Below are 22682 nucleotides of genomic sequence, written 5' to 3'. Positions count from 1 at the left end.
AAGCATGTTATAAAGAGGGAGTAGCATGAAAACCATCCTTTTCTGTTTATTAGATAATGATGGTTTGGGCAAATCCATCAACTTCTTCATTTGAGTTGCTAAAAAGTTAAATATGCTCACTGTTCCATTGTAGTAATATTGCAGCCTTAAAATCTACTTTTGTCTATGATACAAATTTGTTGAATATAAATCATAACCTCGAAGCACAATGGCTGACAAGATGCCCAATTTTAATTTTATCTTTTGTTGTTAACTTTAAGATGTTTTATTTTTTCAATTAATCAAAAGCATGATCCCCAATAGAACTAACCAATAATCATGCACAACTCCAACCTTCCAATGTGTAAGAAGATGCTGGTTTAAATGAAAGGTACACACAAAATGCTGGAGTAACTCAGCGGGGCAGGCAGCATCCCTGGAGAGAAGGAATGGGTGACTTTTCGGGTCGAGACCCTCCAGCATTTTTAGTCTACCTTCCAATTCTTTATTTTGTTATGTTCAAAATTCTTCATCTTCATTTTCTTCCATCATTTTGTCATGTCACATCGGTACCTCATTTAGCCAACCACCTCCAAAGTAACCCACTGGAATTCAAGTGTCGGGGAGCTTTCATGCTAACACAGCCAGATGATTTTTACTTCACATCTTTCCAAGCTGATACTAATCCTAAATTATAGCAAATGAAACTGCTTCCCTGATACTCTTTTATATAGTGCAAGAATGCTCTGGAACCTTTCAGTATATTTTAAAGTTTGTAAGCATTTAAAAGTGAGTTTGTGATACCCAGACAAGTCTTTGACCACCATTGCATCAGTCTATTAGAAACTCTAAGCAGTGGTATTTTGTAAACAGGGCCACATAGCTCTGCTATGCCACTTGCCTGCCCCACATAGCTCTGCATACATCTCAAAAAGCTGCAGCTTGTGTGGATTTGCTTCATGTTAAAACACAGTAAAACATAATTCAAGCTCAAAATCCCCTCAGTGATGCAAAGTAAATGAGAAAAAATGTCAAACCTTAACAAACTTTCTGTTAAATTACATTTACCCATATTGCTGTTAAATAGACAATAACAATAGTATTTAGGAACTGGAATATATACAGATCTTAGACATAAGATATAATTAAAGGAGCAGAATAAGAGAGGCAGGGAGAGGGAAACCAAAGAATAGCACAAAATATCTATTACAAAATGAAAGAAAGGAAAGGAAGGCATAGCAATAATAATGAATCAGTGGTGACATAAAGAACAATAAATCTGTGGACCAGATTATGCCGAAAAATTCCACAGCAACTTGTGAAATTTACATCATGTCTCTGGATAAGTACAGAATCCATGTACAGATGCACGTCCCAAACTCAATGGATGTTCTTCATTACCATTTTTATTGCTGCACTGTCATGTTAGACTCCACATCATGACTATGGGAATTTCCCATCACTTATTCTGGGAATCATCTAACAGAATCGCTGGATAGATAGCGACCCCGTTATACAGTCAGGGTCGTAGAACAATACACCACAGAAACAGGCCCGCCGGCCCAACTGATTCATGCTGACCAAGTTGCCTTACTGAGCTAGTGCCACTTGCCTGCCCCTGATTCATTACATTACAAACCTTTGTTGTCCATGCATCTGTTTAAGTATATTTTAAACGTTGTAATTGTAGTTAGTTTGAAGGCAGAGGAACAGCAAAGAGAGAAGGTAATATACATATTTTTAAATTAATTGAGTCCAGTTAGATTTTTCTAATTATCTATTTGAATTGCCATGTGTTCAGGTTTATTTTAATGTATGAAAATTAATATATTCTTTAATAAATTATTAATTTGAAATGTCTCTGGCACTGTTTTTCAGCTGTTTCATTGATGGGGCTTGTTCTGGCCTCCCTTACTTTCTGTAAAGTGTTGCGGCCGTAGAGGGCTTCGCCTTGAGGAAACGTGTTGATAATCGGGGAAATCACAAAACTTCGTACTTACCAAATGAATCCGCGGCAAGCACAGTTCTAGCCCAGTAACTTGTGGAAAGGCTAAGTGGTCTGGAAGGACAATTAATAACAGGAAACAGGGAGAAATGAAACAAGATCAACAAGCAGAAAAGGAAGCAAAAAGTAGATGAGTATGAAAGACAGATTATTAAATGGTGGACAAGTTAAATGGTGGGGATTATACATTGTACACGAATGTGCAACAAAATCGGGTCACAGTTCAATCAATTCAGAATATACCAGTATTGCCTCTTATCGGCTAAGCATGAAATATTGTATTTACAGATGATTTGGACTTTGGGCAATATTTAATAAAGTGGGGAGGAGGACAAACGATACCAGGTAGACATGGGCAGCTCAATGAAATGAGTAAACATGTTAAAACGATTAACCGTGAGATGATATATTTTTATAGATGAGAGAAAATGAAATGATATTCAAATGCACTAACTATTTTGTACAGATATGGAATTGAGAACTTCAATTCATGATTCCCAAAACGTATGAGTTGAGGTCAGAAATACCATTAAACAAAATTAAAAGTAATTGGTTAGATCAGAGTTAGTGTGTCTATAGAGAGGAAAACAAAACCATTGAGAGAATAAAGCATGGATTCATCTTGAAATTAAGTATAATTACAGATCTACTTAAAAGTTATACGAAAGATATGAATATCTTTAGTATTTTGTATTTTAGCAAATAGTATTTTGCTAAAGATTGTTTGTCTCACTACCCTACTGATCCACTAGTCTGAAGAAGGATCCCGACCCAAAACACCATCTATCCATGTTCTCCAATGTCGCTGCTAACCTGCTGAGTTATGGCAGCATTTTGTGTCTGTATTTTGGTGCACTGTATTTCTAATAATCATGATTTCGGATCATTGACCAAAAATCTGGCTATTTCCTTTTTGAAATGAATTAAGATATTTTTCACTACTACTACTGATGTGTGACTGTATCTTTTAGTAAAGAAAATACTTCCACCTATCCTGTTTCTTTTCATCTTTCCTAATTTGCAAACTGTGCTCAAATTCCATACCACAGAAAATCTTTCCAAGACCCAATTTCTCTTCCTCTTCTTAATTTTAAGTACTTTTAACCATATAACCATATAACAATTACAGCACGGAAACAGGCCATCTCGGCCCTACAAGTCCATGCCGAACAATTATTTTCCCTTAGTCCCACCTGCCTGCACTCATACCATAACCCTCCATTCCCTTCTCATCCATATACCTATCCAATTTATTTTTAAATGATACCATCGAACCTGCCTCCACCACTTCAACTGGAAGCTCATTCCACACCGCTACCACTCTCTGAGTAAAGAATTTCCCCCTCATGTTACCCCTAAACTTCTGTCCCTTAATTCTGAAGTCATGTCCTCTTGTTTGAATCTTCCCTATTCTCAAAGGGAAAAGCTTGTCCACATCAACTCTGTCTATCCCTCTCATAATTTTAAAGACCTCTATCAAGTTCCCCCTTAACCTTCCGCGCTCCAGCGAATAAAGACCGAACTTATTCAACCTATCTCTGTAACTTAGTTGTTGAAACCCAGGCAACATTCTAGTAAATCTCCTCTGTACTCTCTCTATTTTGTTGACATCCTTCCTATAATTGGGCGACCAAAATTGTACACCATACTCCAGATTTGGTCTCACCAATGCCTTGTACAATTTTAACATTACATCCCTGCTTCTATACTCAATGCTCTGATTTATAAAGGCTAGCATACCAAAAGCTTTCTTTACCACCCTATCTATATGAGATTCCACCTTCAAGGAACTATGCACGGTTATTCCCAGATCCCTCTGTTCAACTGCATTCTTCAATTCCCTACCATTTACCATGTACGTCCTATTTTGATTTGTCCTGCCAAGGTGTAGCACCTCACATTTATCAGCATTAAACTCCATCTGTCATCTTTCAGCCCATTCTTCCAAATGGCCTAAATCACTCTGTAGACTTTGGGAATCCCCTTCATTATCCACAACACCCCCTATCTTGGTATCATCTGCATACTTACTAATCCAATTTACCACACCTTCATCCAGATCATTGATGTACATGACAAACAACAAAGGACCCAACACAGATCCCTGAGGCACCCCACTAGTCACCTGTCTTCAACCCGATAAACAGCCATCCACCATTACCCTCTGGCGTCTCCCATTCAGCCACTGTTGAATCCATCTTGCTATTCCTGCATTTATACCCAACAGTTGAACCTTCTTAACTATCCTACCTTGAGGAACCTTGTCAAAGGCCTTACTAAAGTCCATATAGGCAACATCCACTGCTTTACCCTCGTCAATTTCCCTAGTAACCTCTTCAAAAAATTGAAGAAGATTAGTCAAACATGACCTTCCAGGCACAAATCCATGTTGACTGTTCCTAATCAGACCCTGTTAATCCAGATGCTTATATATATTATCTCTAAGTATCTTTTCCATTAATTTGCCCACCACTGAAGTCAAACTAACAGGTCTATAATTGCTAGGTTTACTCTTAGAACCCTTTTTAAACAATGGAACAACATGCGCGGTACGCCAAGCCTCGGGGACTATTCCCTTTTCTAATGACATTTGAAATATTTCTGTCATAGCCCCGGCTATTTCTACACTAACTTCCCTCAATGTCCTAGGGAATATCCTGTCAGGACCTGGAGACTTATCCACTTTTATATTTTTCAAAAGTGTCAGTACTTCTTTTACTTTGAAACTCATAGTATCCATAGCTACTCTACTAGTTTCCCTTACCTCACATAATTCAATATCCTTCTCCTTGGTGAATACCGAAGAAAATAAATTGTTCAATATCTCCCCCATCTCTTTTGGCTCTGCAGATAGCTGTCCACTCTGACTCTCCAATGGACCAATTTTATCCCTCGTTATCCTTTTGCTATTAATATAGCTGTAGAAACCCTTTGGATTTACTTTCACCTTACTTGCCAAAGCAACCTCATATCTTCCTTTAGCTTTTCTAATTTCTTTCTTAAGATTCTTTTTACATTCTATATATTCTTCTATATATTACTTCTATATATTCTTCTTTTACTCTTTTTCCAGAATTATGTTTTTTCTTAAATCCCATTCCTTCAAATTCTTTCCCCTCTTCTCCAAAATCTCTGCCTAGACTTCTCTGTTGAAATGAAAATGTTCAATCTTGTATTATTCTTGGATTGATTTCGGAGAATATTTTTGCAATAATTAAATAAATATCAATAATGAATGAGGTTCTATTGTAGGAGAATCAGTGATACAAGGTCAGTCAAATAGTGTTGAGCAGAAGGACTTGGGACAGATGGGAGAGTGGAAAAAAAGTGGTGAATGGAATACAGCATAGCTAAGTGTACGATCATGCACTTTGGTAGAAGGAATAAAGGCATGGACTATTTTCTAAATGGCAAAACGATTCGGGATCGGTAGAAAGAGACTTGGGTATGGTGATGCAGGATGCACAAAAGGTTAATTTGCAGAGGACTAGAAGGATGGAATGCTAAGGCTTGATAATAGACAATAGACATTCAACTCCTCGAGCCAACCATTCAATGTGATCATGGCTGATCATCCACAATCAGTACCCCGTTACTGCCTTCTCCCCATATCCCCTGACTCCGCTATCTTTAAGAGCCCTATCTAGCTCTTTCTTGAAAGTATCCAGAGAACTGGCCTACAACGCCTTCTGAGCCATTGGCCAGGCCACATTTGAAGTATTGTGTACAGTTTTGGGATCTATATCCGAGAAAGGATATGCTGGTGTTGGAGAGGGTCCAGAGAAGGTTTACAAGAATGATCCTGGGGATAATTTGGTTAATGTATGAGGAGCATTTGAGGCTCTGCCCTGTACTCACTGGAGTTTAGAAGGATGAGGGGAGATCTCATTGAAACTTACCAAATTATTAAAGACATAGACAGAGTGAATGTGGAATGGATTTTTCCAGTAGTGGGAGAGTCTAGGACCAGAGGACACAGCCTCAGAATAAAAGGACATACCTTTATAATGTAGATGAGGTAGATTTGTGATGTAAACAAGTAAAATGCACAATTCTGACCAAACAACATTATTCACCTAAAAGCTTCAAGTTCCACAGCCTCAGTTGACTGCTGCTGCTGCTGCTCCGCACATCGGTTTCCAGCATTTTGCTTTCCCTGAATGGAATGTTGTTGTGATTTAGTTAGAATTCCACGGCCTTTATCAAAACTCAGAGCTGGCAACTAAAACAAAATCACAAACAAAGCTCGGTCAATTATGTAAATTTATTTTATAACACTGTTACTAGATACTTTCCTTTTAATCAATCCACCAATTTTTAATCAATCTAAAGAAGGGTCCCAACCCAAAAGGTCACCTATCCATGTTCTCCAGGAATGCTGCCAGACCCACTGAGTTACTTCCAGCACTTTGTGTCTTATTCTATAAATCAACACCAACAGTTCCTTGCTTCTACATCAATATTTATAATTAGATTTAATAAAATACAGGATATTTACTGAAAATTTACAAAAATGTTCATATTGTGTAAAAAAGATTTTTACTTATGCAACATTTTTCACAGATGGAGAAAAGCAAAGAAGTACATTTTGAAATGTGCATACTGTTTAAATGCAGGAGCCAATTTATACTTGATTAGCTTCCACTAAAATGATGAATAACGGCTAGGTAAGGTTTTGTGTGATATAATTGGAAAGATAAATATCGACCAGAATACAGGATGTAACTGATCATTCTTCACTAGAATAATATAATATTATAATATAATATAATCTCTGAGAGGTGAGGCTCATGGTTTAACATCTTTTCTAAATAAAGGCATATCTTGAGTAATCCAGCTGCCCAACCTTCCTCCCACACCACTCAATCAACCCCAACAGAACAGCACTTCCTTATTTTTCCTCTGGGGATTCAGTCTGAAATAGTGCACTCTGGTCTCAGCAAAGAAACTTGTTCAGAGACTAGGGTGCCTTGAGCTAAGCCCTGTTATCGTGGTTATACAATAGTGTTCAGCATTAGAATTTTCTATATCAAGTAATTTATACTTCTATGTATATACAACAGATATTATTACAACTGCAAATTCTGGAACAAAGGTGGAATTTTCAGTGATTGCTTATATTACACAGAGAAACTGATTAAGGTAAAATAGAAGATTGAGTATAGGAGGGAGAATGATCGATTGAGTGAATGTTGCCAGAACAATAATCTTGCTTTCACCCTCAGTAAAAAAAAGGAATTGATTGTTGACTAGAAGAGAAAGGCCATGGATCCACAAAACTAGCCTTAAAAGTGTTGTTAATCTAAGTAAAATAAATAATCTGCTTTAAAGTAGTGAACAAGTATAAGATTTTATCTGCTAATATTTGTGAACAATAATTTCTAGGTTTAAAATATTAAGAGGCTGAAATATAGTACTTTAAAATATTCTTATATAGAATATGAACAGATACTGCAAAGGGCCCCATTCAACTGTAAATTGATGTTTTTATTTGAAGTAACATAAATCCCATCCTTCTGCAGTTGTACAGGGCCCTAGTGAGACCACACCTGGAGTATTGTGTGCAGTTTTGGTCCCCCAATTTGAGGAAGGACATTCTTGCTATTGAGGGAATGCACCGTAGGTTTACAAGGTTAATTCCCGGGATGGCGGGACTGTCATATGCTGAGAATATGGAGCAGCTGGGCTTGTATACTCTGGAGTTTAGAAGGATGAGAGGGATTAAAACATATAAGATTGTTCAGGGTTTGGACATGCTAGAGGCAGGAAACATGTTCCCGATGTTGGGGGAGACCAGAACTAGGGGCCACAGTTTAAGAATAAGGAGTAAGCCATTTAGAACGAAGATGAATAAACACTTTTTCCTCACAGTCGTCAAGTCGTCACTTTTATTTCTATAGCACATTTAAAAAACAACTCTCGTTGACCAAAGTGCTTTACATTGGTGGAGGTACTAACGTTATACAACATTGGTTCATAGATTAAGTACATAGATAAATACATAATATAGCCCTCCCTCAGAGGATGTCAAGAGTATAGGAGCAGAGAGGTTCTACTGCAGTTGTACAGGGTCTTGGTGAGACCACACCTGGAGTATTGTGTACAGTTTTGGTCTCCAAATCTGAGGAAGGACATTATTGCCATAGAGGGAGTGCAGAGACGGTTCACCAGACTGATTCCTGGGATGTCAGGACTGTCTTATGAAGAAAGACTGGATAGACTTGGTTTATACTCTCTAGAATTTAGAAGATTGAGAGGGGATCTTATAGAAACTTACAAAATTCTTAAGGGGTTGGACAGGCTAGATGCAGGAAGATTGTTCCCGATGTTAGGGAAGTCCATGACAAGGGGTCACAGTTTAAGGATAAAGGGGAAATCTTTTAAAACCGAGATGAGAAGAACTTTTTTCACGCAGAGAGTGGTGAATCTCTGGAACTCTCTGCCACAGAGGGTAGTTGAGGCCAGTTCATTGGCTATATTTAAGAGGGAGTTAGATGTGGCCCTTGTGGCTAAGGGGATCAGGGGGTATGGAGAGAAGGCAGGTACGGGATACTGAGCTGGATGATCAGCCATGATCATATTGAATGGCGGTGCAGGCTCGAAGGGCCGAATGGCCTACTCCTGCACCTAATTTCTATGTTTCTATGTTTCTAAAGGCTTGAGAGTAAAGATGAATTTTAAGTCTCTTTTGAGTCGATGGAGGGGGCAGTTCTGATGGGAAGAGGGATGCTGTTCCACAGTCTAGGAGTTGAAACCGCAGAGGCGCGGTCGCCCCTGAGCTTATGCCGAGACCGCGGGATGTTCAGTAACCCCAAGTCGGCCGATCTGAGGGACCTGGAGGTGGTGTGGTGGGTAAGCAGACTTTTGATGTAGGTGGGGGCAAGCCCGTTAAGGGCTTTGTAAACATAAAGAAGGATCTTGAAATTTATTCGGAACCACACAGGGAGCCAGTGGAGAGAGGCCAGAATCGGGGTATGCGGTCCCTTTTTCGGATGCCCGTCAGGAGTCTCGCTGCGAAGTTTTGGACCAGTTGCAGGCGGGACAGGGAAGATTGGCTGATGCCAGTGTAAAGGGAGTTGCAGTAATCGTGGCAGGAGGAGATAAATGTGTGGATGATCTTTTCGAGGTCATCAAACTGGAGGAATTGTTTTATTTTAGCTATCGTCCGAAGCTGGAAGAAGCTAGCTTTTACCACGGCATTGACTTGTTTGTCAAATTTCAATGCTGAGTCAAATATCACGCAGGTTTTTGACGTGAGGTTTGAGTAATGGGGTAAGGCTTCCAAGGCTGCCTGCTATCATTTTGATTGAGTCCGAGGGGCTGAGAAGGATGACCTCAGACTTACTCTCGTTTCGTTGGAGGTAGTTCTGGGCCATCCAACACTTTAAATCCTCGAGGCAGTAGATAAGGTTAAGTAGATTTGATCGGTTTTTGGGCTTCAGGGGGAGATAGAGTTATGTATTGTCTGCATAGTAATGGAAGGAAATGCCGTGCCTTTGAATGACTTGGCCTAAGGGGAGCATATACAGCGAGAAGCGAATGGGGCCAAGGATGGAACCTTGTGGAACCCCGCAGCAGAGGCTAGCTGGGGAGGAGACAAAGTTGCCTATGTTAGTGGAGAAACTCCTACCTTTGAGGTAGGAGATGAACCAGCTCAGGGCAGTGCCATCAATACCAACCCCGTACCGGATCAATTAGGATGGTGTGGTCGACAGTATCAAATGCTGCTCTGAGGTCGAGAAGGAGCAGGATTGTACAGTCACCGATGTCAACGGTGAGCAGTAGGTCATTATGTGCCTTCAACAAGGCAACTCTGTGCTGTGGTGGGCCCTGAAACCTGATTGGAAAGTTTCCAAGATAGTATTTTGGTGAAGGTAAGGCATAAGTTGACTTAAAATTACCTTTTCAAGGGCTATTGAAAGGAAAGGCAGTTTTGAAAGAGTGGTGAGTCTGTGGAATTCACTGGCTCAGAGGGCGGTGGAGGCTGGTTCTCTGGATACTTTCAAGAGAGAGGCTCTTAAAGATAGCAGAGTCAGGGGATATGGGGAGAAGGCAGGAACGGGGAACTGATTGTGGACGATCAGCCATGATCACATCGAATGGCGGTGCTGGCTTGAAGGGCCGAATGGCCTACTGCATCTATTGTCTATTGTCATACATAAAATGCAGCATTTCCTCTAGTTCCTCTTCCTACAGTTGCCTTTATCCCACCCGTGAACGTACCTGTTGCTTGCTTGCTGGTACATTCAAGAGATTAAGTAGCCGCTTCAGATCTGTGTGTTCTCTAAAATAGAAATATTTTAAATTTAAATAAATGAATAAGATGACAATGAGGTTCAAGAACAGCTTCTTCCCAGCAATCATCAGGCTCTTGAACACTGCACAACATTAATCACCACATCAGCAACTATGATCTACCATGGACGTCATTTTTGGTTGCACTATGAACTTCGATTTTGCAACGTTGTGACAATTAAGTATTACTGATTATTAATTTATGATGTTATTGAACACTGTATATTTATTTGTGTGTTATTATGTTATTGCAGCTGTTAATAATTTCATTGCCTGTACAAACGGCAATTAACCACTCTTGACGAGTATGGATTAGATTTAAGTGAAATAGAGAAAACGAAATAAAGTTTATGAACTGGATAAAAGGAAATGCATTGAAAAGGCAGATGCAAAAAAAAAGTTTTATGAATAAGGCAATACTAATTGTCCTCCAAAAGAATGAAATATCACACATAATTATTTTCAGTGAGAGCTTATTTACCAATAATTATCAGTTTCCATTAAAATCTCATTTACTCCTCAAAGTACAAATCCTCATGTATTTGCTCACTTTTAGTATATATCGCGGTTGAGTAGCCAATTCATGTTGCTGTAAACATTTCATAGGAGAGAAAATTTGCCAGTTTGTGTACTCAATGCCAGTCAAAGACATAGAAATAAAGATAACAGGTGAAGAAAATGAAATGCCTAAGTGATGGGACCTGTGTAGGGGGGTTGCACGTAAGGTCATCGGGTCAACGGGCATGACGCACGGAGCAGCTCAATCCATCTGCAAGACATGGCAGCTTCCGGTATACATGGTTAACACTCGAAACGTACATAATTGTGGAGGGTGACTGAGCACTCTAGCATCTTTGCTCTGAACCCGAGCAAGGTGTAAGCGGCCGAAGGAGCGCATCCCTCGGGACAACACCCCGGGAGTCAGCGCTGTCCGGCCACGGCCACGGCCGCCCTCCGCCCCGTCTCCCTCTGTGTGGTCACACTGTCACGGGCTGGGGGCCGGCAATGCCCACACACGGGGCCAGGTGGGGCTAGGTCACGCGGCCAGGTGGTGCGGGGCCGCAAGTCTGGGTGCAGCGAGACCATGCGGCTGGGTGGTGCAGGGCCACAGACACATGAGGACGAAAACCCAACAACGTCCGCGTCAGCATGCAGCAGAGTTTGGGACAGTCTGGTCTCTCCGCCCACCCAGAGTCACTGACTGTGCTGTAACCGGCATTGCTCCCCCCCCCCCCCCCCCCCGGCACCCCCCACGACCCTACCCCCCCCCCGACCCAACCCCCCCCCCGAACCTACCTCCCCCCCCAACCTTTTACCCCCTCAAGGCCCTACCCCTCTCCCTGAAACGACCCCCCTGACCACCCAACCCCCCCCCCCCCCCCCCGACAGTGTGGACGGATGACCTGTGGTCCGCTAGTGTGGAACCAGAGTGTGGAGTCCGGATGCTGGGACAGAAGCACCGGCTGTTACTTACCTGCCATTCACCACATTTACTCCAGACAGCGTTGCGTGGCAACAGTACGGGTCTCGTGACCTCGACTGCCGTGCAACCTCCCTATTGCCCTTGTATGTATGTGGGAGCCATTAATTCCATGGTTCTTTGGTACCCAATTGATTCAGTACCAATAACTAGGACTTCACATATTGATTAAGTGGTAAAAGGCAATGTTGTTGGAAACAATAGTTCAGCTGCAATGGGATGAAAGTGGCTGAAATATGATGGAGTTGCACTAAATATGGCGCAGCCTCAGTGGTGGTGAATAAAGGAATAGTGGGGAGGTGGGTCCTGGAAAAAGGATTGTACTCCTTAACAAACCCTGGAACAGCATAAGATACTGGATCCAATACTTGAAAGAAGGCACACAAAATCTGGTATTCAGAGAAAACTGGGTACCATAAGTCTGGCCACCTGGTGCCTTAACAGATGCATGAGCACTTGCACTGCTTTTGCAATTGAAGGTTCAAATAAAGTTTATAAGTAAAGCATTCACCAGTTGTCAGTGGTCTGTCTGTAATATATCTGAGAAATTGGCACAGAAGCCAGTTACAGCTTGCTATCTATCTACCACTCAGAAACTTATCAGAATCATATTTAACCATGTCAGTCATCCATCCTAACCTATTCCATTGCTGCAGGCATCATTTTTGTTTCCAATATAAGTAGATTGCCACCAGACCAATCATGCAGTCATTATCAAAGCTAGATTTGTATTTTGATTTATTTATAAATAGCATATGCTGAGATAATTTCAACATTATAGAAAACAGATAAAGGTTTAACATGATTTGGAAAGAAAATTCAAAATAGATTTATATGCAAGAATAATATTTGATAGAATATGGAATACTGCACAGGATTTTATGTACTATCATTAGTGAATTTTAGAACATATTCAAAAATAATTAAAAATCAACTTTACATGATTTTTTTTAACATGATGTTAATATAGTGCAACACCAATGAATACAGCAGATGTCTGGAGAATCGAAAACCCATCCGGATCCCATTTACGTACAACTCGAAATATCATAATATTATAATCTCGGATCATGTACCTTTAACATTCATGATTAAACTAAATGGAATTACCGAGAAGCAGACTTAACCCTCAAATTTTAAATGAAAAAGTATGTCATGAATATCTTATTACACAGATCAATATGTTTTTCGAGTCCAATGACCGCCCTGAAACTTTTGCCTCCCTTCTCTGGGAAACATTTAAAGCATTTGTACGAGGAGTGTTAATCTCCTCCCAAGCCTTTCATAATAAAGAGAATTGGGCTAAAGAACAGATACTGGAAATGGAAATAAGGCAATTAGATATAGAGAATGCGGCTGCGCCCTCTATGATAAAACACAATAAAATTGCTGCACTTAAATATGTTAAACCAAATATATTCAGACCAAGTCATAAAACGTTATCAATATACTAAACAATTACATTTTGACAAACCACAAAAAACTATTAGCTCGTCAACTTCGAAAACTGGATGGGGAAAAAACAATTTCCAAAATTAGATCAGATATGGGAGAAATACTAACATTGCCCAAAGATATCAATGACAGATTTCTACAATACTATCAAACACTTTACTCAACCAAAACGATAGAACGTTCTGCAAGAATGGAATCATTTTTACGGAAATGTAATCTTACAGGTTTAGATCTGAAAGAGAGGGAATTACTAGGTGCTGAAATAACAGTAAAAGATATCGAAGAGTCTATTAGATCTTTAAAAAACGGAAAGGCCGCAGGCCCTGATTAGGCTGTGGGCCGAGCATCAAAATTGTCTAGAAATAGGATTTTGTGACCCAAGTCGCCAAAGTGCTGCGAAGTGGATTAAAGTGCAAGAAAGCCTTCAAAGTTCCTGCTGATGTGCTGGAACACAAAGAAGGCCTCCCATGAATCAACTCTAACTAAAAGGTAAGACTAAAGTCTGAATTTATGAAAATCTATCTATATGGAGTTTAATTAATTTAATTGCACCCTTTTATAATGTGAATAAATGCATTCATGCATTCATTCATTCCTTATTCATTCATTCACTCACTCACTTACTCATTCATTCATTCATGAAATTGAGGGCCTAAACTATAACATAGTCAATTATACATTGTCACTAATGCCAGCTTGTAATAAAGTAATAAGTCTTTAACAGCTAATCTCGAATCTGCCTGCGAAAACTTACCGGGAAAAAGTGCTCCAATCGCGGGGCCTAGGTACTCGCAGTAAAGTGAAGCCGCGGTCTCAATTAATAAGCGGCCGATTCGAGCCGCGGATCATCTACAATTACCTGCTGCAAGTTTCCACGACATTTATTCCACAGAACAACAAATCGGAATCTCCAGTAAAACAGGCATCTGTGAAGCCCCCTTAGCCATTTTGTGTGCTAGCCTGAAACAAAGCGCGTGATTGGCCAACTGGCAGACAACTCAATGTTAAACGTGCTTTGATTGGACTAAAAAATTCCCTAAATTTTTCCAGTTTTTCTCTAATTTAATAAAAATGTGCAAGCCTTCTTCATATCGAGTTTCAGGGGTGATTTATATATATTTTTTACACAATAAGTGAACATTTCATGTAGTTTGGTGACTTGGGTCACAAAACTGCAGAATAAAGCTCCCCGGCCCACAGCCTAGATGGCCTAAGCTCCGAATTTTATTACAAAATTTATGATTTGATTTCTCCACGTCTACAGACATTGTATAATTACACTTTTACTCAACAGAAACTGCCAGAAACTTTAAACGAATCAACAATAACACATACCAAAAACAGATAAGGACCTTGAAGATCCAGGTTCATATAGAGCAATTGCTCTCTTAAACACTGATCAGAAAATATTAACTAAAATTTTAGCCCATAGATTAAGTTTAGTGATTCATAAATAATACACCCTGATCAAACAGGATTTATTCCAAAACGTTACTCATTTTATAATCTGAGACAATTATTTAATATTATATATTCAAATAGAATAGCTAATGTAGATCTAGCAATAATTTTGCTAGACACTGAAAAAGCATTTGATCAGGTGGAATGGCCCTATTTATTTTCGGTAATGGAAAATGTTCAACTGGGCGAGAAACACTGCACATGGGTTAAGCTTTTATATCTTAACCCAACAGCTAGAATACTGACAAAACCAAATGTTATCACCTAAATTTAATTTATTTAGAGGTTGCAGACAAGGATGCCTGCTATCCCCGTTATTATTCGCCCTTGCTAATGAACCATTGGCAGAAAATGTTAGAGCCCACCCAGAAATATATGGGTATAATACTAAAGATACAGTTGATAACATTTATTTTTATATGCAAATGATGTATTAATATACATCACAAACCCAGAAACTAGCATCCCAAACCTGTTAAATCTTATAACTCAATTTGGCTCATTTTCAGGGTACAGAATTAATTGGAACAAAAGTGAAATTATGCCAATAACGGAACTCAATTTACATACATTGCAACAATCCCCCTTTAAAATAGTCAACGAAAAATTTAAATATCTAGGAATTTATGTGACTAAGAAATATACTTATTTAAATTAAATTTCCCACATTTACTGAATAAACTACATAAAAATATTCAGTACTGGAAAACACTTCCTATCTCAATGTTTGGTAGAATGAATGCTATAAAAATAATCTTTCTCTCGCATTTATTGTACCTCTTTCAATCAATCCCGATATATCTTCCAAAATTTTTTTTTTAAGTTGATTCCATTGTCACAAGTTTTATTTGGGATTATAAGAACCATAGAATAAGTAAAAAACATTTATGTAAATCCAAGACGAATGGAGGATTAGCTTTACCAAATTTTTTGTTTTACTTCTGGGCAGTTAATATTAAAAATATGAACTTTTGGTTGGAAGACATGGATCAGCAACCAGACTGGTTAAAAATGGAAAAGGAAGATTGTTTGCCTTTTGAAATTGGCTCGATTCTGTTAGCTCCCACAAAACTGAAATAAAAAACCTATGTTGAAAACCCTATTAGTGGTATATGAATTTGAAAACAATTAAAAAAGACTTTAAAATTGGATAATTTATCACTCTATCTTTCCATTGTAAATAACCCTTCATTTAAACCCTCTGTGTTGGATAAAGGTTTTATACAATGTAAAAACTATGGAATAAAAAAGGTGGGACATCTTTATAGGAAAGGTATTTTTCTTTCATTTCAGGAGTTACAACAGAATTATGGACTACACTCAAATAACTTTTTTTGATAACTACAACTTAGAGATTATGTTAAATCACATACACAAGATTATAGAGCTAGAGAGCCAGAGACTCTTGATGAATGTTTGCATAAAACCCTAATACAGATAAATTAATATCTCACATTTATAATACTCTTTTAGATGGTGAGGTCCCGTCGACGGAATTATATAGACAAGCACGGGAAAATGAATTAGACCAACTTATAATGAAAGATATTTGGGACGAAAGTCTACAACATATAAATCAATGCTCGTTAAATGCCAGACATTCTTTAATACAATTTAAAGTACTACATAGGCTGCATTACTCTAAAACAAAATTAAATATAATTTTCCCACATATCTGTGATAAATGTCAATACTCAGAGGCTAATTTAACTCATACTTTTGTAAATTGTATAAAAATCAAAAATTTCTGGACGGATATTTTTAGAATAATTTCTGAAGTTGTTAATACCCAATTGGATCCCGACTCAAAACTAATAATATTAGGAATATCAGAACAAAGCCTAAAACTTACAACAAGCCAAAGAAACTTCCTTCATTATAGTATAATAACTGGGAAAAAATGAATATTAAAATTTTGGAAAAATCCAACATTCCCCACAATTAAAATGTGGATTATGGAGATGTCGGAGACCTTACATTTGGAAAGAACTAGACTTGTCTTAATTGACAAACAAGGATTATTTTCTAGAATATGATCTCCATGTATTGATTTTCTGAAAGGGTAAATTGGTCCGGCACGGAAGCCTGACAGAAGCTTGAATTAGGATTAGATGAATAGTTATGTTTTATAATCTACGGACCTATCTCCAAAGTTGTATTATTGGTGATTTATTCTATTCTTTTTTATCATTTTTTTTTCTTCTTTCTTCCTATCTATAAAAAATAAATAAACAAATAGAAGCTGAGTTAATATGCAATTGATAAATGAGGACCTCTATTACTTTGATAGCTGGAATCCCATCTGTTAACCATATGCAATTGATAAACAAAATGTGTTTTGATTATATATGTATATGCTTTAATAAAAATATTATTTACAAAAAAATAATAATAATAAATAAAAAAGCATAGTTTGCTATTTAATCATGACAATGCCCTCCACAGTCATGTTTTGTTAATATCATAAACTATTATTGTTATAAAATGTAAATTAATTTGAAAGACAACATAAATAGCACTCAACATTGAACCATATCATGAACACTAAGCCATAATTTTCTACATTTGGATGATGTAGTCTCTCAACAGCCAATTATGTAGATTGGGCTGCTTATGTGCAAATGTTCCGAGGTAATTAAAAATATATATTTTAAATTGAATGCTACTTTATAAACATGCCTTCGCTAAGTGCTATGAGCAGTACATTAATGAGCTTTGTTAATGTAAAAATAATAGCAGTAACCAAATTCGCAAAAAGGTAATATTACACAGTTTCATCTGGATATATATTTTATCATGAAAAGGTATCAATTGTGTCAGTAACAAAATAGCATACTTGTCTTCATTTCTTTGGAGCTTGGTGTCTGATGTTTTTACTGCAACTTTAATCTTTTTATCCTGCTCAAGCATTGTGACGCTTCACTTAGTCAGTTAAAAATATTCCTGTAGAAAAAAAAAAGATTAAAGTTTTTAAATATAAATATATTTTGTTTTAACTCTGGTTTAGAAACTTTACAGAAACATCATAGTATTAGAGCTGAATTCTGAGCAATCTTATTGTTCAGGATATTATTAGATTTGGTTCGAAATGAATGAATTCCCACAATTGACATTTGCTTGATCACAACAGCAGAAAAATTATTGGTTTTATAAATTGCGCATCTGCTTTGTCCGTATCTTTATAACCTTTAATTTTGGGGGAGCCAGGTACAATTTTGACATCAGTTTAGTTTAGTTTATTATTGTCACGTGAACCACCGTTCAATGAAAAGCTTTTGTTTGTGTGCCATTCAGTCGAAGAAAATACTATACATGATTACAATCAAACCATCTACAGTGCACAAATAAAGGATAACGTGAACAACGTTTAGTGCAAGATAAAGTAATATAAAGTAAAATTAAAGATAGTTGAAAGATCTCCAATGAGGTAGATGGGAGGTCAGGACTGCATTCTAGCTGATGAAAGGAACGTTTAGTTGCCTGATAACAGCTGGGAAGAAACTGTAAATGACCCAGTCATTTTCACAAACATGGTACAACAGAATTTATTAAAAGACACTTGCAATACACTACAGCATGTTGCTTCAGCTGTGTAGCGGCAAACAGACTAACAGCACAAGCCGGGTTACGATAATATGATCAGTGTAGCAGGCAGAACTTCTAATACTAAAGCACTACATTGGTTAGTGTTGAGTATCCAATCTACATCTTTCCGTGTTTAAATAAAAGCGAAGCACATCTAAATGCAGGTGGCCTATAAGAATAAACACACTAATATGTGATGGCTGAGTAATACAGTGCCCGAAACGCTAATAGCGGATATAGGAACATATAGATGGTTTAAACAAAATCCCCATACCTAAGGTGTAACCTACAAACCCATCCTGCACGCGTACAGTATAGATCCCCGTCTCCTCCCTTCACCGAGGAATGCTGGGATAGCACTGAAGACCCGGGGGGTGAACACAGCGAAGCCGGCGAGCGGGCACCGAACGTTGTGGTGAGGGCGTAGGGGGCATGGCCAGTGGCTGATCTGCAGCAGCAGAGCACGAGGGAAGAGACAGTCCCACAGCAGAAACATAGAAACATAGAAAATAGATGCAGGAGTAGGCCATTCGGCCCTTCGAGCCTGCACCGCCATTCAATATGATTATGGCTGATCATGACAGTAGAAGGGTACATCGGACACGTGGCTTCTGGATTGAGACTGCAGGACGTGGTTCCTTCACTGGAAGGAGATGTTGATGGTTGCGTAGAAATTCCTCCCTCGGTGCTCACCAGGTATGAGCGTGGCTCCTTGGCAGGGCTGTGGATGTGACCCAACCGGCCATGGCCCTTGTCGGTCTGAAGGCGAAAAACTTGTCCACTAGCGAGAGGTTTAAGTAGTTTGCTGGACTTGTCGAACAATCGCTTCTGTGCATTGCGTTTCAGTTGGAGTTGTTTCTGGACAACAGGAGGTGAACGGACCTGCGGCTGCATCAGGTGCTGGGGCACGGACAGGGCAGCTCGGGTCTGCCGTGACATCAGGCGTTGGGCTGGAGACCCCAGTATTGGGTCACGGGCGATGTTCCTTCAGTTTAGCAGTTCCAAGAATACATCAGATCTAGCAAGATGTGAGCACTCCATTAATTGTTTGGCGCTACGGACCGCACGTTCAGCGAGTCCATTGGACTGTGGAAATTCAGGACTGCTGGTGACATGGCAAAAATCCCACCATTGAGCAATGTTTTTGATACACTGACTGGTGAACTGACTGCCATTATCTCACAGGAGACATGCAGGGGCGCCGTGCACAGAGAAGTGGTGTGATAACTTTTGGATGACTGTGTCGGATATGATGTGTTGGAGTAGGTCAATTTCGAACCAGCTCGAATACGAGTCAACGAGTACCAGATAGTGTTTTCCACACCACTCAAATATGTTGGTAGCGACCCTGGACCATGGCAGAGAAACAGGGTGTGAGACCAAGGGCTGCTTCTGCTGGTGTGGCGTTACGCTGCTGCAGACAGCGCAGGCTTCGACTCCTTCGCATATATACTCAGTCATACCGGGACAGTAAAACATGCTCTTTGCCCGTTGTAAGGTCGCTTCCACACCTGGGTGGCCCCTGTGGACTGCATCAAAGAACTTGTCCTGAAGAGCAGCTGGGAGCACTGCTTTATGACCCTTGATTATGACCCCGTCCTGTAGCACCAGTTCGTCGCGAACCGGGTAGTATGAGCGAATCGCAAGTGGTGTACTGTGTTGTTTATCCAGCCAGCCATGCCGGATGACTGAGGACAGTAGTTGTAGAGTTTTATCTGCAGCCGTGTGCTCTGCCAGGCTGCTTAGGCATTCAGTAGGTACGTACGACACCATCATTACTGTGAACTGGTCTTGTTCTGAGGGCTGTTGTTCTCAGGTTTTGCGTGGGGCTCTTGATAGCGCGTCAGTTATGTGTATGTCCTTGCCCTTTTTGTAGACTATAGTGAAATCGAAACACTGTAGCTGATTGTCATCCATTCCAGGCGAGCCAGAGCGGCATAAATGGGTTTGTTCAGAATGGTGACCAGCGGCTAGTGGTCTGTTTCCACAATCACGGACTTGCCAAAAATAAAGTCTTTGAATTTCGTGCAGGCAAAAACCACAGCAAGCAATTCCTTTTCGATCTGGGCATAATGTTGTTCATTCTCAGACAGAGTGCGGGAGGACCAAGCAACAGGTCTGAGGTCACCTTAGGTGGAATTCTGTAGGCAAGCAGCGCCAAGTCCATATAGGGACGCATCTCTTTTGTGCGTCACCGGCAACTCCAAAGCAAAGTAGGCGAGTGTTGGCACACTAACGAGTTGCAACTTAAGGATTTCAAAAGCTCTCTGGTGTGTGGGTACCAAGACTAGGCAGTGGCCTTGTGAGTCTGTTCCCGCAGGGAGGCGCATATATCGCTGAGGTTGGAAATGAATTTCCCCAAGCAGTTGACCGTTCCCAGGAATCTCTGTAAACTCGTAATGTCAGTGGGAGCTGGCATCTCGTTGATGGCAGTGGTCTTGGAGGGGTCCGGTCTGAGGCCATCACTGGTGAATACGTGTCCGACCTAGTTGACCTCGGTGACACAAAACTTGCATTTTAGTGGGTTGAGCTTGAGATAGGTGTCTTTAGCACAGTCTAGTACTTATATCCAATTGGCATCATGTTCAGTCATGTTGCGTCCAGCAACGAGAATATCATCGACAATGATGGCGCATGGGTACCCCGCAAATAATTCTTCCATTGTGCGTTGGAAAACCGCACTAGCAAAGTTGATGCCAAAGGGCATCCGCAGAAATTTATAGCGGCCAAAGGGGCTGCCGAACGTGGTGAGATTGGACGAGTCAGGTTCCAGCGGGATTTGCCAAAACTAACTTTTGGCATCCAGAACAGAGAACACGGATGCACTGCCTATCTGAGCAGCAACTTCCTCTACTGTACGCATCGGGTAGTGTGGGCGTTTGATCACTGTGTTTAGGTCTCTGGGGTTGATGCAGATTTGGAATTCTACCTTGTTCTTCTTTGTTGCAACCACCATGGTGGAAACCCAGTCAGATGGGTTGGTGACCATAGTAATGACACTCAGGGACACCATCCGCTGGAGCTCATTGTAAACTGTGTCGCGCATAGCATGCGGAATACGTTGTGGTGCTCGGACCACAGGTAGGACATTTGGATCAGCGGCGATGTTGTACTTGATGGGCAGCTTTCCAAGCTTGTCGTCAAATAGTTCTTTGTATTGTGAAAGTATCTGCTGAGTAGAGCCCTCAGTGGGAGAAATTTGATGGACAGCAGGCCCAAAAGCAACCAGTCCTAGATCCTGGCATGTGTTAATGCCAAGCAGAGTTGCAGAATTCCCACAGACAATGAAAAACTTCAGTTTGTGAGCTTGTGACTCCAGGTAGCAATTCTGTTTAGTTTTTCCAAGTGGGAGCAGTTCCCCTCCCTCGTGGGCTTGCAAAGTGGCCAAAGTGTTTGCAATACGTTCGGCATTACGGATTTGTTTAAATTCAGATAAAGACATGACATTGCACTTGGCACCAGTGTTGATCTTTGCAACGGTGATGTTGCTGTTAACGAGCAGGGAAACTTCAGGGTTAAGTTGCTTGTTCGTGGAAGCAATCAGCGAGTTGATGTTAGGACTGTTATCTTCATGCTCTGGTAGCCGAACAGAAGATGGAGCTTACAGCTCCTGGTATTCTTTATCAGTAGGTTCATGTTTTAACAGGTGCACAGACTTCCTTGGGAACGAACGAGCTATGCGTGAATGACAGCATTTCATGGTGATTCATCTTCTTACAGTGGTGGCAATTTTTTTCCAAAAGCAATGCAGAATTTGCGACCTGGAGCGTGGGAGCCGTCACAGTTAAAGCACCGTTCGATAGATCTCTGAGGATGTGGAGGTGGTGTGTGGGGTTGTGAACGCCGGTTATGATAGGAGGTGTGGGTAGCATTGACACTGTACGAGGAATGTGGCCCAGAGCCCAAAGGCTTTGTGTGAAAAACAGTTAGTTCAGCAATCCTGTAAGCATGCTCAGCCCGGGCCAAGGTCAGTTCAGTATCGCGGAGCAGTTCATCTTGTACTTTATCACTAAGCAGACCGCCTACCAGTTTGTCGTGATGAGATCCCCACACAGCACCCCAAAACGGCAGCGTGCAGCCATGTGTTTCAGATCACTAATAAAAATTTCAACAGGTTGCGTTGGTAGCGAACAAAAAACTTAGTACGTTCAAGTATGGAGTTGGCATGAAAGTCACACAACTGTCAGAACTTAGCAAGTAGGACTGCAGGGTCATCAATAATTTCAGCAGGTACCACAATCTGGTTGTTGTGATCCAGAACTGCAGGCGTGTAGTCGAAATGCTCAGCGTGCTTCATTGCTTCAGGGCTCGCGACATTGAGTAGTATAGATGCACGCATGTCTGGTGCATCGTTGCGATGCGCAGCACGAATGTAATGGTTGTTGTCACGCTCAAAAATGCTCCAATGTTCAGCGATGTCCA

General features: G+C 40.2%; 1 protein-coding gene across 2 annotated transcripts in view; it reads right to left on the bottom strand.

Moving 5' to 3' along the window:
• The window catches only part of nek10 (NIMA-related kinase 10), a 155405-nt gene that overhangs the window by 112227 nt on the left and 20496 nt on the right, over nt 1-22682 (bottom strand). For both annotated transcript variants that reach the window (XM_055660470.1, XM_055660464.1), the window contains exons 2-4: nt 17512-17618; nt 10208-10268; nt 6061-6206 (exon numbers count right to left, since the gene is read on the bottom strand). In XM_055660470.1, coding sequence (XP_055516445.1) covers nt 6061-6206; nt 10208-10268; nt 17512-17585 — 281 coding nt within the window. In that variant the 5' untranslated portion in view covers nt 17586-17618. The remainder of the gene's footprint in view (nt 1-6060; nt 6207-10207; nt 10269-17511; nt 17619-22682) is intronic.

Source organism: Leucoraja erinacea, chromosome 2, assembly GCF_028641065.1.
Source record: "Leucoraja erinacea ecotype New England chromosome 2, Leri_hhj_1, whole genome shotgun sequence".
NCBI classification, from domain to species: domain Eukaryota; kingdom Metazoa; phylum Chordata; class Chondrichthyes; order Rajiformes; family Rajidae; genus Leucoraja; species Leucoraja erinaceus.
Note: the sequence above shows the minus strand (reverse complement) of the source record. Positions and strands in the feature narration are given on the sequence as shown.